The sequence below is a fragment of the Lepidochelys olivacea genome, assembly GCF_965140295.1.
Source record: "Lepidochelys olivacea isolate rLepOli2 genome assembly, chromosome: 1".
In the NCBI taxonomy this organism is placed as follows: Eukaryota; Metazoa; Chordata; order Testudines; family Cheloniidae; genus Lepidochelys; species Lepidochelys olivacea.
This window is the reverse complement of record NC_140411.1, coordinates 329,377,637-329,399,520: the sequence shown is the minus strand read 5'-3', so window position 1 is coordinate 329,399,520 and position 21,884 is coordinate 329,377,637. Positions and strand designations below refer to the sequence as shown.

Here is a 21,884-nt window from a genome sequence, read left to right as displayed (position 1 = left end):
CTCACAGATTAGCTCCCCCATGTAGAATGTTTGAGTTTCTTCTTCTTTTTCTTAATCATGAGGAAGATCTTGTGAAAAAAACAGGAACCCTGAGTCTCAGGTTTGGCAATTTCCATGACTTTTTATGGAATCTAGGAAATCAATGGTTTTCCTGGGAGAAGCTTTTATATTCTGAGTTACATTTTAAAATAAAATCTGAGACATAAGTACTAACTATTCACAGTCTCATATTGGCCACAAGTTATGTAGCACTCTGGAGTACACAAGCCCCAGAAGGCTACATATGGATACTATGCTCTAGGCCAAATTATTGGATAGACTGACTGGCAAGTTGCATAAAATGCCCACAAAAATGATCTATTAAACTGCTGGGAGGAGCAAAGCAGCTCACAGAACAGAGTGTCTTTGTAAATGAGATGCCTCACTCTCCTAGCAGTACAAGTTCCTATTCTAAATCCCGGACCCTCTCCCTGCTGGGATCCTAGGGCTGTAGTAACCCTTCTCTCACCCAATCCTTGTCTTAAATAATAAAGATAATGTTGTGGTGTGTGATTGTGGTGGCAGGTATCCTACCACTGACTGTAGCATATGGCAAGAGGCAAAGCTATTGGTCTAACCAGCGCAATCGTAGCTGTGGGGTCAGTCAAAGAGAGTCTGACTTAATCCTAGGATTCCCGGAGGTTCCTTTCAGATCCAGATTAAATTAGGCTGGAATGTCCATGGAACCCATTATCTTGCTTCAACCCCAGAGAACCTCTTTCTAAAAAAAAATAAATAAGGTGTGAACTTTAAACATTTAACAATGTGGCCAACTGATTATGCAAAATATATATGTAAAGCAACAGAAAAGGGTAGGCAGACTAGAAGAGGCCAACAGACAGTGAGATATAGAAATAATACTGCCTTATGAATATACTTAAAGGGACTGGATGCCTCAGTTGGTTAATAATGGGACATGGAGTTTTTCACTAGTAGTTTGCTAGTTCTAATCCAGGTTAGGGTAATGGAAAATGATGTAATTCCTAGTAAACAGAGGTCCATGTGACAGAAACCACTACTGGCACTGTGGCAAGCTTCATGGCAATCTTATCAGACAGAGTAAAAATGAAATAAAATCGGAGTCTAAACTACCCTCTGGCCCCTAGCTGGGCCTTTCAAGTCAAAGTTGAGGCATGTTGGCAGGGCATTATGGGGAAGCCTGTTCTGACATTGCCCTGCTGTACCTTTTGTGTGAACAGATAGAGAACTTCAGTTTCTAGCATTGTCAGTACAAAACATCTTCTTTCACACACAAAAGTCAACCCAAAAGTGAAAACAAGGTGTTTTTTTTTTAAAAGAATGCACTAAAAGGAAGTGAAGGTGATAATGGGACTTTTTTAAAACAATGAACAATATGTGAAAGCAGAGTCAGATGTGACAAGTACAACAGAAAAACAAGAAGCATCAAAATATTACTTAAAAATATAAATTTGCAGCCAATAACAGCAAGTACAGGAAGCAGGTGGGGATTTAGACAATAGAATTAACCAACAACCTCCAAAACCACTGATGGTATCATAGGGCTACAGAATGTAATGACGGTAACCATAACATTGCAATTCTTATCGAAGTCCAAACTGAGACAGGCTGTTCTTAAATCATAGGTATATTTAATCTACAAAAGACTACATTATGCCTAGCTGCCCGCTGGGTGCACTAAGGGGCACAAGTAGCCTCCTCCTCTCTTGCATCCCACAAACTGGGGATAAGTGCATTCTCTGTGCTTTCTAGAGCATAGGACTGACTTCAATCTAGCACCCGTTGTGGCATAAGACATCCCAGGAAGGATGGGGAGAAGTCAGGGCCTGAGCTCCACCTCACCCTCAACAGTGGCGAGTGGAGGTGTCTGGGCTTGCGGGGGATTGGGGTGGAGGGGCGGGAAGGGTAGTGCAACACATGCCAAAAGGATGTAACCAAGGGCATGTCCCCTCGGGACCAAAGAACAGAGTGATTCTGCCTATTTCTGCATATCTGCATATTACTCTCTCCTTCTCAAGCTGGACCTCTGCCATGCTCGTACTAAAGGGACAAATGGATGGATACTGTAGAGAGGATAGATGTGTGAGAGTCAATTGTCTTTTGTCTGCTCCCATCAATCCTGGCTATTTAAAATATGCTAAGCAGAAAACCTAACCTCCCCATTTCTAAATAAGTGGTAAATGCACACAGTAATTCTGTACTTCTTACTCAGAGCATAATGGCATTTTCATTTACTCATCTGTATAACTACTGTACACACAATCAGCACAAAAAAGGCAATACATTTTAGTTCAAGATTATATCACATTAGGTCTTGTCAGATATTTGTGCGCTAAGATTTTCTCTATTCAAAATGTATCTACCTAGTATAATGAGGCAGGGGCAAAGTAATCCTGCTCCATTTGTTGAATGTGTCTGATACCAGAATCCTTTGGAGATGGTACTTGTTGCATTCTACATTAGTGGGCAGGCAGTCTTTCAGTATTGGGTGCCATGTCAATCCGAGATTCACTGAATACTCCAGCTCAATAGCTAAAAATAGAAAGATAATAAATTAGTTAATACAGAAACTTGTATGCCTAAGTGAATATGTTGTACCAAACTGGTGACCACAGAAGACTTCATTGTTGTCCCTATATATGTCTTGACAACTCAGAAGTTTACGGTTGCAGCAGGGGAAGTTTCCAGATTCTCTGATACCAAAAACACAGGCTTGCTCTTGAGCTAAAGAGGAAGCTCTATTAGCTGGTAGCATTACAGGACCTATGACACACAGTTGAGCAGTTCTGATTCTACCCAGTAGAAGGCAGAAGAGCATCTCCACACTAGCCACTTCATTAGAATATCTTACATAAAACTCTTTTCAACTGAGTTTTTCATCTAGCGCTCTTGTTTTCAGTTATATATTTCATTATCTAGCCATATCAAATCGACAAATACATTCAAATGCAGCAAAAATCAGCAATTAAACTTATTTGAAGTTTATTGCTTATAAACTTTCATAATAAGAATAATGGGTAATCAAACTGGATAAAAACTTCAATTTATTTCCTCATAATGGCTGCAAAAAAGTTTAAGTAACAATAAGCACAGACCATAAACTCTAAATAAATGTTCCAGCTGCCAGGCATTCTGGCTGTATGGAACACTGAGTGATTGGTGGTTACAGTTACATTAGTGGTAATTCTGCTTCTCTTTTTTGATTCTGCTACCCTTAATAATTCTTAATAATTCTGAATAATCCTCAGTCACACAATCAGTCCCACTCAATCATCTGAGCTCAGAACTGAGCATTATATAAATAAAACGATACGTTGGTACAAGTAGTTTTTAACATTGATTTTTCATCAAAATGAAGTCCTTCCTCTATCAGGACTAGAAGCACATGATTAGTTAGTGTCCTGCCTAACTGGATATTCAGTTAAAATAATGTTAAGGGCAAAACAACAAAACAAAGGAAATTCTTACCTGGCAAGATATAACTAAGCTGTCAAAACACTCTTACTCTTAATGGGGATGACCTAAGGGATCCTGAAGTGGCTTTAACACCAAATGGAAAGAAATTATTATGCATGGGGAAGTAGCTAATTTCCAGGGTTAGATATCTTGGTTACTTCCATAAATTTCAGAATAACAAAATCAGCTAATCTACTTTAAGGATTTACTGAAAACCCAATTTCCATTTTTATGCAGAATCCCGAAGGAATTGCCAGAAGCTCAATGAAATTATATATATTACATTAAAAAAACTACATTAAAAGAATGTTATATAGGTTGCAAAGTAACACGCACAAAAGTTATGAAATACCAGCATTTAATTCTTTGGTGTGCATATGCATTATGACACAGTTTTAAATTATATCACACTATTTTTTCCATAGGACCCCTACCTCATTCACTGCATGGAATTATATAGGTATGAAAGCTCTAAAACATGTTCAGGATTTCATGTAAATGATGATAATAAAAAGCCCTTTGTGCTTGATTATGATCTAATTTGTATCAGGTTTACATCAGTGTAAACTATTCCTGATTTACATTGGTGCAAGTGAGATCAGAATTACAACTTTGTTCTCTGCATTTGCACTAAGCACATCAGTTTTAAGCATTGTCTATGGTGCAATTGTGGAGGATGTGAAGCTACGAAACGAGAGATTTATGCTGGAAACATCATGCTACTTGGCATCAGACATGTATTATCTAGAGCTGAGAGCAAAGTAACCGCAAGGAATGGATGTGCCAAACTATTAGACTGCATCTACATTTGGGATCTGTTAACCTGTCTAAATGAATTAAACTGAAACTTGAATTCTTATAAACTACATCTTAAATGCTTGTAAAGCACACAAGGAAAAAACTCAGTGCATACATTCATGCACATTCTAAACCTTTTGGTTTGTCTCAGCCGTCAGACACCAACAATAAGTGCCAAAATTGCTATTTCCTGATAGAAAAATTATTTCCCCTATTTTGTTTCTATACTTTAGTATAGTAGACAGCGGAAACGGAAAATAAGTAGCAATATTTTCCTATATAAAAGGAGAACATAAAGTATATGATTTATGAAGAAGAAGACCTCACCATAACAGGAGTCAGTGACAGAGCAGGATGCTGCAAAGTCTATTTGTATGAAAGAGTCCTCACTAACCACAATATCAGTGGTTACAACGTAACGGGTGCTAGCTTTCTCGATGAAAACCAGTGCATCCCCAGTAGAACCACAGACTGGCATCTTTGTTCCACCTGGATGGAGCAGCCACTTCCTGCTATCCAGTGTGGTAAAATCATCTTCTATGACTGTGTTACCAGAAATATTTCCACCAATAAGAATCTGAAACATTAAAATAGGAGTTTGTTTATTTTATGTAAAGAAAATATAAAGTTCAGAAGTTTTTACAGACTCATAGGAATTTCATAGAATCCTAGAGATGGAACATAAGAACAGCCATAGTGGGTCAGACTAAAGGTCCATCTAGCCCAGTATCCTGTCTTCCGACAGTGGACAATGCCAGATGCTTCAGAGAGAATGAACAGAAAAGACAATCATTGAGTGATCCATCCCTGTCATCCACTCCCAGATTCTGGCAAGCAGAGCCTAGGGATATCTAGAGCAGTGGTTCTCAACCAAGGGTCCAGGGCTCCCTTGGAGGCTGTGGGTAGGTTTCAGAGGGGCCACCAAGCAGGGGCAGCATGAGACTTGCTGGGGCCCAGGGTAGAAAGCCAAAGCCCCACTGCATGGGGCTGAAGTCCAGGGCCCTGAGCCCTGCCACCTGGGGCTGATGCTAAAGCCTGAGCAATGTAGCTTTGGTATGGGGACCCAGGCTACTGCCTTGCTTGCTAGCCTCTAATGTTGGCCCTGGCTTTTATATGCAGAAAACCAGTGACTGTGGCACAGATGGGTTGTGGTGCTTTTATAGCGTGTTGGGGGGCCCTCAGAAAGAAAAAGCTTGACAACCTCTGACCTAGAGCATGGGTTGCATCCCTGACCACCTGGCGAATAGCCACTAATAGACCTATCCTCCAGGATATTATCTAATTCTTTTTATCAGAGTGGTAGCCATGTTAGTCTGGATCTGTAAAAGCGGCAAAGAGTCATGTGGCACCTTATAGTCTAACAGATGTATTGGAGCATAAGCTTTCATGGGTGAATACCCACTTCATCGGATGCATGAAAGCTCATGCTCCAATACATCTGTTAGTCTATACGGTGCTACAGGACTCTTTGCCACTAATTCTTTTTTGAACCCAGTTATAGTTTTGGCTTTCACAACATCCTTTGGCAAAGAGTTCTGCAGATTGACTGTGTGTTGTGTGAAGAAGTATTTCCTTTTGTTTTAGACCCGCTCCCTATGAATTTCTATGGGTGACCCCTGGTTCTTCTGTTATGCCAAGAGGTAAATAACATTTCCTTATTTACTTTCTCCACACCAGTCATGATTTTATAGACCTCTATCATAGGGGGCTGATTGCGGGTGGGGATAGCTCAGTGGTTTGAGCATGGGCCTGCTAAACCCAGGGTTGTGAATTCAATCCTTGAGGGGGCCATTTAGGGATCGGGGCAAAAATTGGGGATTGGTTCTGCTTTGAGCAGGGGGTTGGACTACATGACTTCCTGAGGTGCCTTCCGACCCTGGTAGTCTATGATTCTAGGTAATATTGTAAAGCACAAAAGATTTATTACCTGATCAATTACCCATGGGCTGTAAAAATGCCCATTCTCAGATGGTTGCCACCAGCGGAGACGAGTGGAGCTGGAACGGGCCTTCAAGGGAATTTCCAGAGCAATGTATCGGCCTACATTGCTCGAATTACTGAAGAGGAATTCCTGCAGCAGGCTCCATGTGAGGCCCCCATTGAGTGAATACTGCAAAAGCACAGGTTGGCTTCTGGGGTCTGGAACCCCTTTACCGCATCCCAGTCTCATGAAGAACTGCACAAATCTAACATGGGTAACAATTACTGTAAAACATTTCTTCACAGAAAACCCCATAAAATCAGCTAAGGACTTGAGGGAACTCAGCGCTCGTCCAATCAGTTTTGGTTTTTATTGCAGGGGATAATGTTTAACATATATTCTAATTACAGAGACAGTGTCTGTAGATACAAAAATATCTGCCAGCTCCTCCATAAAGCAAATGGTCACATTTTTGTTTCTTTTCTAGCCCGGTGTATTCTTGGTAGAAGGAAGACTCCACTTTAGGAGAGATCTTGTGTCTCCCTCTCCATAGGCCATAGAGACTAAAGCAGACAGTAGTAATGGTGATACATTTGATTTGTGTGTGGAGAGGTGCTAGGTATAGGAAGTTGAACAAAGCTATTCAGGTACACTTCAAGCATTTGTGTGCAAAACTGATATTTTTGCAAATATCAGCAAATTTGACCCGGAGTGAAATTTTACCCTTTCAGCCTGTTGGCATGGAGTTTAATGGTCAAAATAGCAACCCATGGCCCCAGGGAGAGACCATGATTTTTTTTATGAATTTGCTTTAGGGCAAAAATTCACTGAGTCAGTAACCTTCCAGGGTGAGCTGACAGTTTTCATCTGCAAAAACAGCCTTGTTATATTGACAAAAACAGAGAAAAACTGGAAGTAAAAACAAAAAATATTTAACTTCTGAGCTGATGAAAAAAGGGATGTTTTTGTCCATTTAGTAAGATATGAAAATTTAGTCTAAAGTCACACTGCTTTAAATATACTGGGTGAAATCCTTGCCCCTTTGAAGTCAATAGCAAAACTCCCACTGACCTCAATGGGCGCAGTATTTCATGCACCTTCTAATGGCCTCTATGAAATTTGTATGAAATTAGGGAATCCTTCCTTTTGAGGTACCACAGCGATGTTTGAACAGGTACACCAACTCCATGTAGTACACAAAGAATTGTCGGGGACTGATTCAGTTATGATCCTATAATATTTTATATTCATTAATCCACACCATCATGCTCCATCTACTACTGTTTTGGTTAGTAGAGTTTCAGGTTTTTTGGTACCCACAGAAAATGGGATATATGCACATGAACTTTTTTAGCGTATGGAATTTAACTTCTGGAGATAGGATACTGAGCTGCATGGATTGTTGATTTGATCTGGTATGACAATTTCTACAATTCCTAGCTGTTGTGTATCATAGGCTAGCACAGCCAGAATTACCAGTCTATTTTTTTCAGGGAATCCCTCATGAGAAAGTACATGGCTTTTAGCATGGTTACTGACCCCACTGCTCCTACATTTACACTCGATAGTTCCTTTTATAAGATCTATTGGGAATTCCCGATCTCAGAGGGCAAAATTAATGTCTGACTTAAGTGGACACAGCAGCTAATGACTTCAATGGGACTTGGCTCAGCTATATCAGGGATGAATTTGGTCCAGAGTTTAGCAGGAGGTCTATGAAGCTAACTTGGAAATTAATTAACTACAATAATAGTGGAATGCTAGAGAATAATCATCCAAAATGACTTTGTAGTCTACATTGTTGTTTTATCCACAGAAGAGAAGATAGACACTGTAGTTATTTGCAGACTTTTCCTACTGAAGATACAAGAAATTAAATATAAGGCCCTGTTTTTTCTTTCTTTTTTTTGTTAGCATGGCATTCATTTATCTTCAGTCTTTGAGAAAATTGGAATTTTACATATAACACCTTGAGGTCAATGTATGCAAATCCAGCTACAGCTTACCACAGAGAAGAGATAAATGACAATGCTTTGAACACAAGAGAGAAGGAAAACACATTGTGGATTAGTCTAATGGGGCATCATACAAGGACTCTCGTATCTTCTGTGAAATAGTGTTAATTTTAGAACAGCCTAGAAAACCACATTACTGAAAAAGTACTGATGTCTTTGGCTACCAAGCTGCAAAACCCCATTTACCTTGCTTTGAGGAACCTTGGAATATAAATATAAATGTGATGACACTTTAGTGACGGTTCATCTACAGACATGGGTTATTGTTTCTCTGAAAAATGTATAAATTAAGCGTCATTGTAGACTAAGATGGGCAATGAAATCATCATTTTAAGCCTTTATGTTAATGAGGACTACAAGCCAAAAAGAGATAAAGTGCATGTTAAAAAGTGCTTTATGTAGTGTTAAATAAGTCTTGCATTAGGAGTTGTGTGTTTACTAAGGGTCAGTGAATAAAGCTGTGGAAAAATGCAACATTTCAGAGGTAAAATAGTATTAAGGATAATAGGCTAAGATAATGAATAAGTCAAAAGACAATGACTGTTCAGTGGTTTGCAAACAATTAGAACACAGCTTCATTTTGCTTTGGTTTAACTCCCACCCACACTTGTTTAATATTTTAGACATGTCGTGCTACCAAATACGTCCTCTGCAGGCCATAATCTCTAAATACATTAAAAATGTTTTTTTTTATATAACTGTGCTCAGTATAGCTGGTGACAAGCTTGACTGGAATTTATCAGTGAATTATTGGAAACAAATGTGTGCAATAAGAAGAAATTAAGCTTCAGAAAATGAATGACATATGATGATAAATACAATAGCTATAATGGCAACTCCTACTTCAACAATGATTCATGATACTACAAAACTGTAAGAGAAGCAGAGTGTCTGACATACAACAAATTTCACGTTATGCATTTGAGAAATGAACATATTATTGTCCACATGAATAAACTACACATCATGTTATTTCAGATCCTGCAGTCCTCACTCTTGGAAAATGACCCTTGACTTAAATGGGAATTCCCATTGACTTAAATAGGAGTTTTGCCTGAGTAAGGACTGTAGGATATGCCCTGACATAGTTATACAAATTTGCTTTCACCACAGAAGTATAATATAAAGAATAGTTTAACTATTCTCTCAATGGAATCTTGAAAGTTTTAAAACTGTATTACCTCGCCTGTGACAAATCCAGGTCTCGAGCCATCAGCATACGCAAGCCTTCTTCATTAAAGAAGAGGTTGTTTCCTCCGGACAGGATACCACATTTCCTAGATGGTTTTCCACCACTCACCATCAAGAATCTATCAGACTCTACCTGACCTGAGTGCACAGTACATATATTTTTAGGATTTACCCTGAAGCATTCCTGTTACAACAGTGTTATTTCCAAAAGAAGTAAGTTATCTAAATCATTATGTTCAGAGTGAACAAATATTTGTACCAGAACTTTCTGACCCCCAACATGTTTCCTGGAAAACTGCTACGGAACAAAACTTACTAAAATATAAAAACATAACTCTGAAGCTTATGGTTTTCATCTCCAATCATTCAAAGGAGCTTCTAATTGCGTTCCTCTGCTTTTATTTGGATTGCATAAAAATACCCAACCATGTAAGGAAACAGCTCAGTGTCATGTTCAAGCTGCAGTTAGCAGTTAGTTCAGTTTGAAATAAATAATTACAAGTATTATGGGAGGAATTTGACTCAAAGACACTATTTTGTCCAAAATTAGTACTTTCAGTTATGTTTGTTTACAGAGTAGCTTATACTTTACTTTTTTGTTGTGGGGAGTGAGGGGTTTAGAGGAATGTGACATGAACTTCTTTCTCCTGCTGCTCTATCCACCATGGCTCCTTAATCTGCTTTGTCTGCTCAGCTGCAGCCCTCATTCACCACCATTTGTGTGTCAGAGGAAACTGGCATACAAGAGAGATTAGGTGGCAATGCAGTGACATGCGTGGAAATGGAAGTAGTGTGGGTAGCAATGGAGAGTTCCAATGTATTGAAAGTGTTGCTTTGTGCCCCTCATTTCAGGGGTTGGTGCCTCCCATTTGGAAGTTCTGTGCCTCTTCTATCAGTGTGAGGAAGCTGAGAGGCATGGTCTGGTTTTCAAAGGCTGAGGAATTTTGAAATACTTAGGACTTTACTTCAGATTCCCTGTGTGGCAGAACAATCCTCTGCCACTAGTCAAACTGTTCATCCCATTCTCTATTATTCTATTTATCTGAGAGGATGAACTAAAAGTAAAATTACTTCAAAACCAGACAAAATATTCATTTTAACTATGTATTCACAACTTTCAGTGATTTAACTTAAGAGCTATTCCTTGCTAGAAATTCCATGTGCTCATTACTAGGATAAAATGAAGTGCTTCTCTAGATGTAGAGTTTTGGAATCACAGAATCATGCATCCGTTTTGGTGCAGAATGTATGTTGCTGTTGTCATAGGTCAGTAAATAGAAAAAGGTGTCTAGATAAATACTGTAGGAATCATCAAATGATCATAAATATTGTTTAAGGCTCAAATCCTGATCACTTCACTCATTTGAACAGTCACACTGATGTAATTGGGACTAACGTGAATGAGGAAGGTCAGCAGGATTTGGCCATAAGAAGTCTGATCTCTTAGGTTCTTTGAAAGATAGTAGCTAAAAATCACTATGAAGAGTTCATACAAAAAAGAGATACCTTCAAAATCGTCCTTGAGAAAGTCTGAATTCATGGTGCTTATTTTACAGGTTGGCCCAGAGTACCCTGGATCACAGATACACTTAGTTCCATTGACACAGCTGCCATGCCCATTACACATCTCTTCACATTGTGGGCCAATGTATACATTATCAATGGCCCAAGTCACTGGTTGGGACCCAGCAGGATAAAATCCCTGGTACCATCTGAATCTTACTGATCTGAAACAGGTACATAGTATGTCCAGGTCAAACAATAATTAGTCGCATATGAAATTACAATGTGCTTTTTGCTAGAACTAGTATTCTTACTAAGTTTGTCCTAAAAATGGAAAGATATAGCCACTACCTTCAATATTCAATACATCCCGCTACTCATTCAACACAGATATATTTACAAGAAAACAGAAGGGCTTGATCCACCAGTTACATTACTTAAAAAACTTAGTTATGAACTTAAATCATCCCTCAGACCACCAATTTTTTGAGGGGGAGGGGCTGGACTTGGATGGTTTTCCTTTACCTTTAATTTACAGACTTAGAACCAGATTGTACCACCCTTGCTCATGTTGGATGGTATCTTACTTCACAATTAGTCACACTGATTTCAATGAAACTAGTTATGGGATAAGGGCGACACAATCTTGCCCTAAATTAGATGGAACGAAGAAATGATATGACATGTCAACACATAGTCAACTTGGCTTTATACTATTTAATCCTAAAAAAAAATTCATGTTGCAAGATGTTAATTTAAATTGTAAACTTCTTGGGGGTGTGGACCTGTCATTTTTAATCTGTCTTCTAAGTGCTATGCACATCTGTGCTGCATATAAATAATAACAGACCAAGGGAAGGAGGGGGAACTAATTAAACAAGCAGAAAACTGCTCTTGAGAGAATAATTTAAAATCACTCCCTGCCCCTTCCCTCAAAAATGAGAAAACCTTGAAAAGGAGAGAGAAAACAGAATGATATGATAAGGAAGAAGCAGTATGATAAGGAAGAAGCATTTAACTATGTTGTGGACTTTCTTTAATATATACGCTTCTAAACTATTTCTAAATTCAGCTGCTGAATCAGCTGCATAAACAGTAGTACATGTCTGGTACACAGGTACTTTGGCTTTTATTTCCCACTGTATAGCAATTTTGGGGAGTGATTCAGAGAATAGGAGATGGCTGGTTGATGGTGAAATTACCAACAACTGATTCATAGAAAGGGAGCCAATAATAATTCCTCCTGTAGTCAGTAAATTAATTGACTTTATTGCCTCCTCACTTATCTTCTGAGACACAACTACACTAATTTTTAAAATGAAAATTCTATCCATTTTGCTCAACCCACCAACATGAAAATTCCAAAAAAAAAAAAAAAACAGGAATACTTTTCACTATGAATAAAATGTGACATATGTTTGAAACCGAGGGTGAAATTCTGGCCCCACTGAATTCAGTGGGAGTTTTGCCATTCACTTTGCTGGGGCCCGGATTTCACCCAGAGTATGCATCTGCAACTGGCTATTCTTAGTTTACTGCTAGAGGTGCCCATCTGCTGAGGAAGCACATTAATTTCTGACAGAGGGAGCCTAATGTAAGAGATAAAAATGTCTTCAAATTGCTTTAATATTGGTTTAAACTCTAGAAAGTGCAGGTGGATGAGAGAATGTCTGTTTTTAGAGTAAAACAGGTGGGTCAGTCTAGGGGAGCTAGTCCTGAGCTTTAGGAAGATATCTGGATGTTGGGATTCTGCCTGGAGCAAATCCCATCTCACCTCCTTGGTGACAGAAATTCACAACATGCACTACTCCCCACGAAACCCATTTTCTTGCTGCCGATTTATGACCCAGCTATTCAAGGTGGGGTGCATGCCTACCGGATTGGGAAAGGAACTGACAGGAAGCTGGACTGGCCATCAGCCTGGAGGGCAGGAAAATGAGAAAGAGAGACCCAGAAAGGGAGGGGTCAGGTGGGATCTATTTGGCAGGTTTGTGGGAGGGCAAATGACCTGGGAATGTGTATGTTCAGATCTCTGGTTGCAAGGGAGGGATCAGAGCTTGGGGAAAGAGTCAGGCAAATCTGGGACAGATGAGCTGCTGAGGACTTTTCTGTGCTTCATGTGTTAGTCATAAAAACAAAATGCTTATGCCTAAAAATTAAACATTTTGTTTAATTACTAAACATCAATATTTTTCAAAATCGATTCTATTTTATTATATTACATAGGATAGGACTCTCCTAATTCCAGCACCACAATGAGGTCAATTGTTTAATGGGACGGCCATTACCCACGGCAGATCCAGAAATCCAGCCTGCAGTTATACAGTTTATTTTCACTCATATATAGGTCACAATTTAATCCAGAGTGAGAACTGAGAAGCTCTCCTTTGGGTGAACTGTACTGAAAATAATAGTTGGAGGTTTCTCTGACAAAGGAGATTATACTGTTTTACATTTAAAATAATATGTATTAAAAAGCCTATGAACAGAAATTATTTTTCTTTGCTAGATATTTATGACTATTTCACTTGTCCTGAAATGGGAACTACAAGAAGTTCTTTGATTTCCTGATTGTAAGGCTTAGTTTCACAATACTCTGTATCTTCTGAGGAAATGCTCGTTTCAAGCTTTATGCAAGAATACACTAGGTGAATTACAGCAAACTTCCCTCTGCTGTACAAATCCACAGTAGGAGCATTTAGAAAGCCCTGCACCTAAAAAGATGTTGGCCATTTAACACTGACTTTACTATTCAGGCTCCTTTTGTCTGTAGTAATATTCCCAATATAAGTGGATCACAAATACTTTAGTAAGCTTTAAAATAGAATCAGACATATAGATGAATAAGAAAAGTATCTGCAGGTATACTACAGTAACTGGGCTATAATTCTAGGGACTATCAATCTTTATGCTTCAAGGCATAAAATGATAACTGGCTGGGACCAAAGGGACACTTCCTTGAAGAGTGCAGTAATGTATGCTTAGTTATATTATTAAGTATTTACATACTCCTGTAAAGTATCCAAACATTAGCCATTGTTCAAGACAAAATATGGGACTTATTATCTGGATGATGGGTGACTGACGTTGTAAGATCCCTACCCCTGGCTTGAGCTATGTGGATTGATGGTTTGTGAACAGGATACTCCTGGGGGAATTCTGCACCACTGCACAATGCAGAATTTGTCCAGTATTAATGTTCTGAGCAGAATTTCATTTTCCCCTGCCGAATTGGTGCTGCAGAGCTGCTGGCCACGACTAGGGGTTGCAGGACACAAACAGAGCCCATCTCTACAGCTCGCAAATACAGGACACTGCCGGGGTGGTGGAGGGGGGAGAGAGAAGGAGTGGGAGCTGGAGGATTCCAAGCAGCTGTGGTTCCCAGCTCATCCTGAAGGAAGGAGGTAACATGCATTGCATGAAACTATGTACAAACCCGGGACCCAGCATCAGACTGTTTCTTTTTCTGGATTCCTGGGCTCTTGGGAGTAGTGGGTGTGGATGTCTGGGCTGGCGGGGGGTGTCCCAGGGCTAGGCTCTGTGGGGAGAGGAGCGGTGTGGGTGTCTCAGACTGGAGAGACAGAGTTTTCCCCCAAAATGTGCCCAGCTGGCATGTAACATACCCAGACAGAGGCGCCCGACAAAAGCATAACAGAGAAACAGGAACTGGGTTTCATAAGGCTTTCTTTAATTCTCTATTCCTGGGGGAAATTTTTTTTGTTGACTGTATTATTAGAGACATACTTGCTGACAGGTATTTTGAAATAAATTACCAAAATAATTGAAACTGGCATGTTTATATTGAGTTATTTTGACAAATAAAATATGCAGAATTTTAAAATACTGTGTGCAGAATTTTTAACTTTTTGGCACAGAATTCCCCCAGGAGTAACAGGAGGGACAGTAGGCTTCACAAGGGTGCTACTTCCTCCACCCCACCTTGCACAAGTGGGCAGAGAAGGGCAGGCAGTAGCTATAGTGCAAGCTTTGCTCCCTGTGCAACACGCCAACCATGAGATCTGAACCAGCATAGTGGCAGAAGTAATCTGTGCCAGATGAATTGCTGGCACACTTTACTTTCCCCTTCGGGAAAAGGGTGAGCTACGGAAAGAACTGTGACTCAGGGTGGGACATAACATCTCCATTTCCTCTAAGATGGTTATTGTTTCAATAAAGCAAATTCAAATACAGAAAAACCTTACTAGAACTAGAAGCCAGACACTTACCCACATAGGTGCAGTTTTCCAAAGTGGATGACCTCTCTTCTCCAGCCCTGAGCTGTACCAGCATAGTAAGTGCTGCTTGGATGATGCTCAGTGGAGCATAAGGAGCTGAGATAGCTGCTACTACTGTAGCACAGTGGAAGCAGCAGGTGCCAGGTTGCCCCTAGATCTCGTGAGAATTCAAGTTTCACTGGGTCTGCAGATGAGCTATCAGTGGTGCATCCAATATTGATCTAGAGCAGAAAAATAAAATCACGAAGACTACAGAGGGCCAAAGTGGCAATTGGCTGCTGACCTGCATTTTGTGTGGTGCAGGGCTTCACTGCCCAGGGGGAGCTCAAGGACTGATTGCATCTCAGGGAGACATAATCCCTCCTTGAGCAGCCCAGAGTGCTGGGGGAACTTTGCAGGCTGTACAATGTTCTAAGATATTGTAGGCTGCTCCTTCTCTTGATACTCTGTGTGCCTCTGTGTGTGTGTGGTCCCAACTCCTCAGGGCAGAGATTGCCTTTGTGTGGGGTGTACAAAAGGTGAAAGTTTCTTGCACATTCCCCTACCATCCACCTATCGAAGGGCATGCCACAATCCAGGCTATCTTAAAAAAATTCTACTAATAAAAAATTAATTAGATGCATTAAATATTTCTATAAGGGCAAAACCATGTTTCTGAGTCAACAAAAGCAAAAAGCAATAGACCCGCTGTCCCTAGCAGTATGGCTGTAGTAATTTGCAACGTCTCTGGCAGTACTTAGTCAGAGACTGCACTAGACACGATGGCAGAGAAATGTGAATTTTTAAAAAATAGAAATGATAATAAAACAAACAAAATATGCAGACATTCATTGTTGATTAAATGATCCCTAACCTCACTGTGGTTCTCTTTACTCTCCCAGAGTCCCAGGGAATTATACTATCGGAACAGAATTATACTATAGAAATTATCCCTAAAGGCATTTACTATATCATTCCAGTCTTTTGTTCAGAGTTGGTATTCTCTTTTTTGCTTATATCAAACAGTGGGGGCCTAGGAGGAAGTGTCCAAAACATCTATGGGTAGGGTAGCATTTGGATCTGAGGCCAAACCAGAGATGTAGTTTGAGTCTGGCAGTGCCAGAATCTCTCCTGCTGTTCTTGTGAGATCCCGGTGACATAGTGAACACTAGAAATTGTATATAATCAGCAGTCCTACTAATATCCTGAAAATTGTAATGTATAGTTTTGTGAAACATCTGAAACCTTAAGGACTTGTCTACATAGGACATTTAGGAAAACTAATCTGAATTAAGCAAAGGTGTGACTTTAAAGTGGATTAGTTTAACTGCATTAAACCCCTGTGTGGATGCTCTCATTTAGAATTAAAGTGGCTTTAATGTGGTTTCATTTAATTCACTTTTTGGGAGTGACTTTTAATTCAGATTAACCTTCCTAAGTGTCCCTGTGTAGACAAACCCTAAAACGTATTTTGGCATGCCCATAATGTAAAATAATCTGATTTCCTGCCTCCCATGTGTTTGTAAAAAATATGCTTGCAGTTTTAAACCTTTTATGCCATGGTGACAGTTATAAAGACATAAAAGACTGGATGGAACCAGGGTTGTTAGTACACTTGTAGGATGAGGAGGCCCGCAAGAATAAAATATATTGCGTTGTATTTACCATATCGTAAGTAAAAGCTCACATTACAGACAAAATACTAAGCACAGATGAAAACCACTTAAATACTTTGTTTCCACTTATCTTTTTAGGGATAGTAGTTTTATTTCTAACATACTGATTCTTAACTTAAAACAAATTATTTCCGAAAGCCAGTGACACACAGCACTATGTAAAATGTTGAAAATACACCATATATAAATCTTCCCTTATTGCTCCAGTCCACAGTGCACATGAGACTTGTCAATCTACTATAACTAGAGAATCCACCCATCTGGAAATTAAGAGAGATGCTTGACTAGATCTAGTTTTTGTACTCTTGAGACACAGACTGAAACTTTACTGCATTATGTATAATAGCTTCATTTATACTAATATCCTCAAAAACCTTAGCTGAAGGCATTTAACTTTTTTCATACAATGCCTGTACCAGATCCAAAATATGCATGTACGCCTTTTGAGGTTAACACTCTGAAGACTTGCAGTATCTTAATGTGAACTCATTTTTTTGTTGTGCAGGCTTTCAATCCATTACTTAAAATAGAAAACAATTTGTGTTCAATATTTTATTAATTGCTTGCATGACAAATTGAAATGTGCATTAGTACACAACCAAATCTAATTTTCTTAGAATACTCTATGTATCATTTCAGCAACAGTTTATAAGCCGAAATAATTTGTTGTTTAATGATGGAATGTGCTATGACTTCGCTAAATGCTATATAAATATTGTATTATATAGCTTCCTGCAGCTCCTATTGGCTGGGAACGGTGAACTGCAGCCACTGGGAGCTGCGGGCGGCCGTGCCTGAGGACGGTCAATGTAAACAAACTGTCTTGCGGCCTGCCAGCGGATTACCTTGACGGGCTGCATGCGGCCTGTAGGCTTCAGGTTGCCCACCACTGATTTATACCATTCAGTATAAATATATATGTAGAAGCAGTTAAAAGAATTGCAAGAAAACTGAGAAAAACTGGAGAGAGAAATTTTCCATAGCTACATGATAAAAGCCTGCTAGCCACATCAACAACAAGAATGGCTAACAGCTGTTAAACAATTGTAAAACAGTTTACAATTATGGAAAATTATACAGATCTCTATATTGGGCAAACACCAGAGAGGAAACAAAATGCCAAAATGAGGGCAAGAAAGATTAAAACTCCACATGTAAGAAAACATTATGGGGATAAGTACCTCAAACTGGATTATGGTGTTCTCATTCACATTCAATTCCCTTGTTGTAATGGAATGTTCTCCAACTTCATTTGAAACAAATACCATAGCAGAATCTTCCTCCCTACCACAAAAAGGAAAGAGGTATTTTAGGTCTGGTTTATTTGATGGCTATTTATTTCCAATTTATTGCTGAGAGGTGGATTCTTTTAATACGTACGGGGCTCGCTTTGACGAATACGGACAATAAAGCCCAATATTACCACCAGGGTAGAAAAGCCAGTTATCCTCTTTAGGCCCAAAGTCAAACGTATCCAGAAGTATAACAGAATTCTTTAGGTTGTTTCCATCAATAATGAAATCATCTATAATCCAGATTTCTTCTTTCTTACCTAAGAAGAAAGGGAGAATGTATTGTGTTAACTTTTAGAGAAAAGAGTGATAACAAATAACTGTGGGCTAGAGTACAAAAGTCTCACTGCATTGGTGAACAGCTGCTTTCATGAGTATCCTGTCCCACTGACTTCACTGGGCCATATGCATGATAAAGTACTCATCAGGGTGCATCAGGGCACCACGATCTGGCCCTATCTGCCCCTAAGCATAGAGTATTCTTCCAAAATAAGAAACCTGCACAAAAGTAATGACTGACTGAAGTGTGAAAAATGGTTTTGCAAGTATCTTTCAGTAAAGTCATATTTACTTTGCAAAGTAAGCTATAATAAAAAATTCATTGAGTTAATGGTCCAAAAAGTCAAAACTGATGATTAAGCTGTATAATTTGTGGATGAGTCACAAGTGACTTGAACTGAATAATCTCCCTGGACCAACTTAGAGCTCTTCAGTCCTAGTCAGATAAACACACATTGGAGAGAAAGAAAACTTTGGTGGCAGTCTCCATACTCCCAAATAAGCGGTGGAACTCAGATATGTCACAGAGGTAATGATTAAGGCTACGATTTAGTCATGGGTATTTTTAGTAAAAGTCGTGGACAGGTCACGGGCAATAAACAAAAAGTCATGGCCAGAGACCTGTCCATGACTTTTACTAAAAATACCCCTAACTAAATCTTAGATGCTGGGGAAAAGGGGGCGCTCTAGCAGACGCTGCTATTCTGGGGCCAGGGGGAGGGGATGCTCTGGTGGTCGCTGCTGCTCCTGGGAGGGGATGTCCTGGGGCCCCGCCGCTGCTCCTGAGTGGAGGGGCAGCCCAAGGCCCCACCACCACCGCTGCTGCTCTGGGCAGGGGGCGGCCCGGGATCCCGCTGCTGCTGCTGATCCTCTGGGCAGGGGCGGCCCAGGGCCCTGCAGCTGCTGCTGCTGGGGGAGAGGGGGAGGGTGGCCCAGGGTGCTGCCGTCACCGCTGCTGGCGGGGGCGGGGGGGGAGGGAGGCAGCCCGGGGTGCCACTGCTGCTCCCAGACTGCTGCTCCGGGGCAGCAGCTGGGACCAACTGCCTGGGGCTGCTGAAGCAGCAACTGGTGCAGCTGGCCCCAGGGCTGCTCCAGCTGCTAAGGCAGCCCTGGGATCAGCCGCACCAGCGCTGCAGCTGTGGGAGTCATGGAGGTTCTGGAAAGTCATGGAATCCATGACTTCCGTGACCCTGTGAAAGACTCACAGCCTTAATTATAATTAACAGATTTTTAGATTCCAAGGCTAGACGGTATCATTGTGATCATCTAATCTGACCTCCTGTATAACACAGACCTCAGAACTTCCACAAAAGAATTCCTCGAGGATATCTTTTACAAAAACCACCCAATCTTGATTTAAAACACCACAACTTTGATAAATTGTTCCACTGGTTAATTATTCTCACTGTTAAAAATGTATGCCTTATTGCCAGTCTGAATTTGTCTAGCTTCAACTTCCAGCTGTTGGATTGCGTTATACCTTTCTATGCTAGATTGAAGAGCCCATTATTAAATATTTGTTCCTGATACAGGTACTTACAGATATAAACAGGTCGCCTCTTAACCTTCTCTTTGTTAAGCTAAATAAATTGAGCTCCTTGCCACTGTTACTTTAAGGCATGTTTTCTAATCAAATCATTCTTGTGCTCTTTTCTTAGCTCTCTCCAATTTATCAGCATCCTTCTTGAACCATGGACAGATCAACTGAACACAGTAATGGCAAATACAGAGGAAAAATAATGTCTCTACTCCTACTTGAAATTCCCCTATTTATGCATCCAAGGATTGAATTAGCTTTTAGGCCATCATGTTGCACTGGAAGCTTGTGTTCAACTGATGACCCATCATGACTCCCAAATCTTTTTCAGAGTCACTGCTTCCCAGGATAGAGTCTCCCATCCTGTAAGTATGGCCTACTTTCTTTGTTTCTTGTGTACACATTTCCATGCTTTTGAGCTGGGTAGGATGGCTCTTTTGCATAATTGCCTCTTTCTAGATAATCCACAAAGTGTGCTTGATGTTATCAGAGAGGAGGCTGCAGGGCCTTCTCTCTAGGATGTTTACTATTTAAGGATACTGTCTGAAAGGGAGGATGTCATTAAACATTTGCGGGAAGTCCACCAGAAAGATGTATTCGATGAAGTGAGCTGTAGCTCATGAAAGCTTATGCTCAAATAAATCTGTTAGTCTCTAAAGTGCCACAAGTCCTCCTTTTCTTTTTGGGGGAGGATTATTAGGACTGGGTCTGAATTGGCTTTGAGATAATTAAACCAACCAATGGTGAGCTAGAAATAACAAAAAGCTGTATATAAGCAAGAAACCAAACCACCTGAAATAAAACAATTGTTGTATTACTGTGTTTAAATTATCACTAGAATTTTTCAGTGTTTTGATGTCAACATCATGTTATGAATCCTTTGTGGGGTTACTAAGATATTTCTTCTTCATCAGATGTATATCCTAAACTCAGTAGGAACAGACAACATCCCTTTGGATTTATATATTGCTTTGAAGTTTACCTTTCTACTTTAACTAGCAGATTATGCACGAAGTATATTTTTCTTATTCTGCTTTTAATGCCTTCTAGGGCATATTGGGCATGATTGTCATTTACACCAATGACCCTGTCTACACAGTCAGAATCATGTAAAGGGTGCTTAGTGTAAATGACAATCAGGCCCATTAAGAATAATGAGACAGACCTCAACAAATTTAATTTTATAGATTACATTTCTAAACTCCCCTAAGGACCAAATCCTGCTAATTTTATGCAAGTAGTCCCAGTGATATTAAATTACATACTTTTATTTTAAAACATCCACCAGTATTATGGAAACTGCATGCATAAAAAGTGCAAATGTAATGAATATAAAGGGAAGGGTAAACCCCTTTGAAAACCCCAAGACCAGGTCAAAGCCCCTCTCCAGCCACTCCCCATCATTGAAGTTCCATTTCAGCGAATAGCTGTGGATATTCTGGGTCCTTTTCCGAAAAAGACACCCAGAGGAAAGCAGTACATACTGACTTTCATGGATTTTGCCACCCGATGGCCGGAAGCAGTAGCTCTAAGCAACACCAGGGCTAAAAGTGTGTGCCAGGCACTAGCAGACATTTTTGCCAGGGTAGGTTGGCCCTCCGACATCCTCACAGATGCAGGGACTAATTTCCTGGCAGGAACTATGAAAAACCTTTGGGAAGCTCATGGGGTAAATCACTTGGTTGCCACTCCTTACCACCATCAAACAAATGGCATGGTGGAGAAGTTTAATGGAACTTTGGGGGCCATGATACGTAAATTTGTAAATGAGCACTCCAATGATTGGGACCTAGTGTTGCAGCAGTTGCTCTTTGCCTACAGAGCTGTACCACATCCCAGTTTAGGGTTTTCCCCATTTGAACTTGTATGTGGCCGTGAGGTTAAGGGGCCATTGCAGTTGGTGAAGCAGCAATGGGAGGGATTTACACTTTCTCCAGGAACTAATATTCTGGACTTTGTAACCAACCTACAAAACACCCTCCGA

The 21,884-nt window shown here is 40.1% G+C and overlaps 1 protein-coding gene across 1 annotated transcript in view; it reads right to left on the bottom strand.

Annotated features, from left to right (window-relative positions):
• The window catches only part of RELN (reelin), a 451,858-nt gene that overhangs the window by 43,311 nt on the left and 386,663 nt on the right, over positions 1-21,884 (bottom strand). The window contains exons 39-46 of the mRNA XM_084611658.1: positions 18,173-18,344; positions 17,974-18,076; positions 15,129-15,358; positions 10,906-11,126; positions 9,390-9,537; positions 6,200-6,458; positions 4,600-4,849; positions 2,382-2,550 (exon numbers count right to left, since the gene is read on the bottom strand). Of these exons, the coding sequence (XP_084467784.1) occupies positions 2,382-2,550; positions 4,600-4,849; positions 6,200-6,458; positions 9,390-9,537; positions 10,906-11,126; positions 15,129-15,358; positions 17,974-18,076; positions 18,173-18,344 (1,552 nt within the window). The remainder of the gene's footprint in view (positions 1-2,381; positions 2,551-4,599; positions 4,850-6,199; positions 6,459-9,389; positions 9,538-10,905; positions 11,127-15,128; positions 15,359-17,973; positions 18,077-18,172; positions 18,345-21,884) is intronic.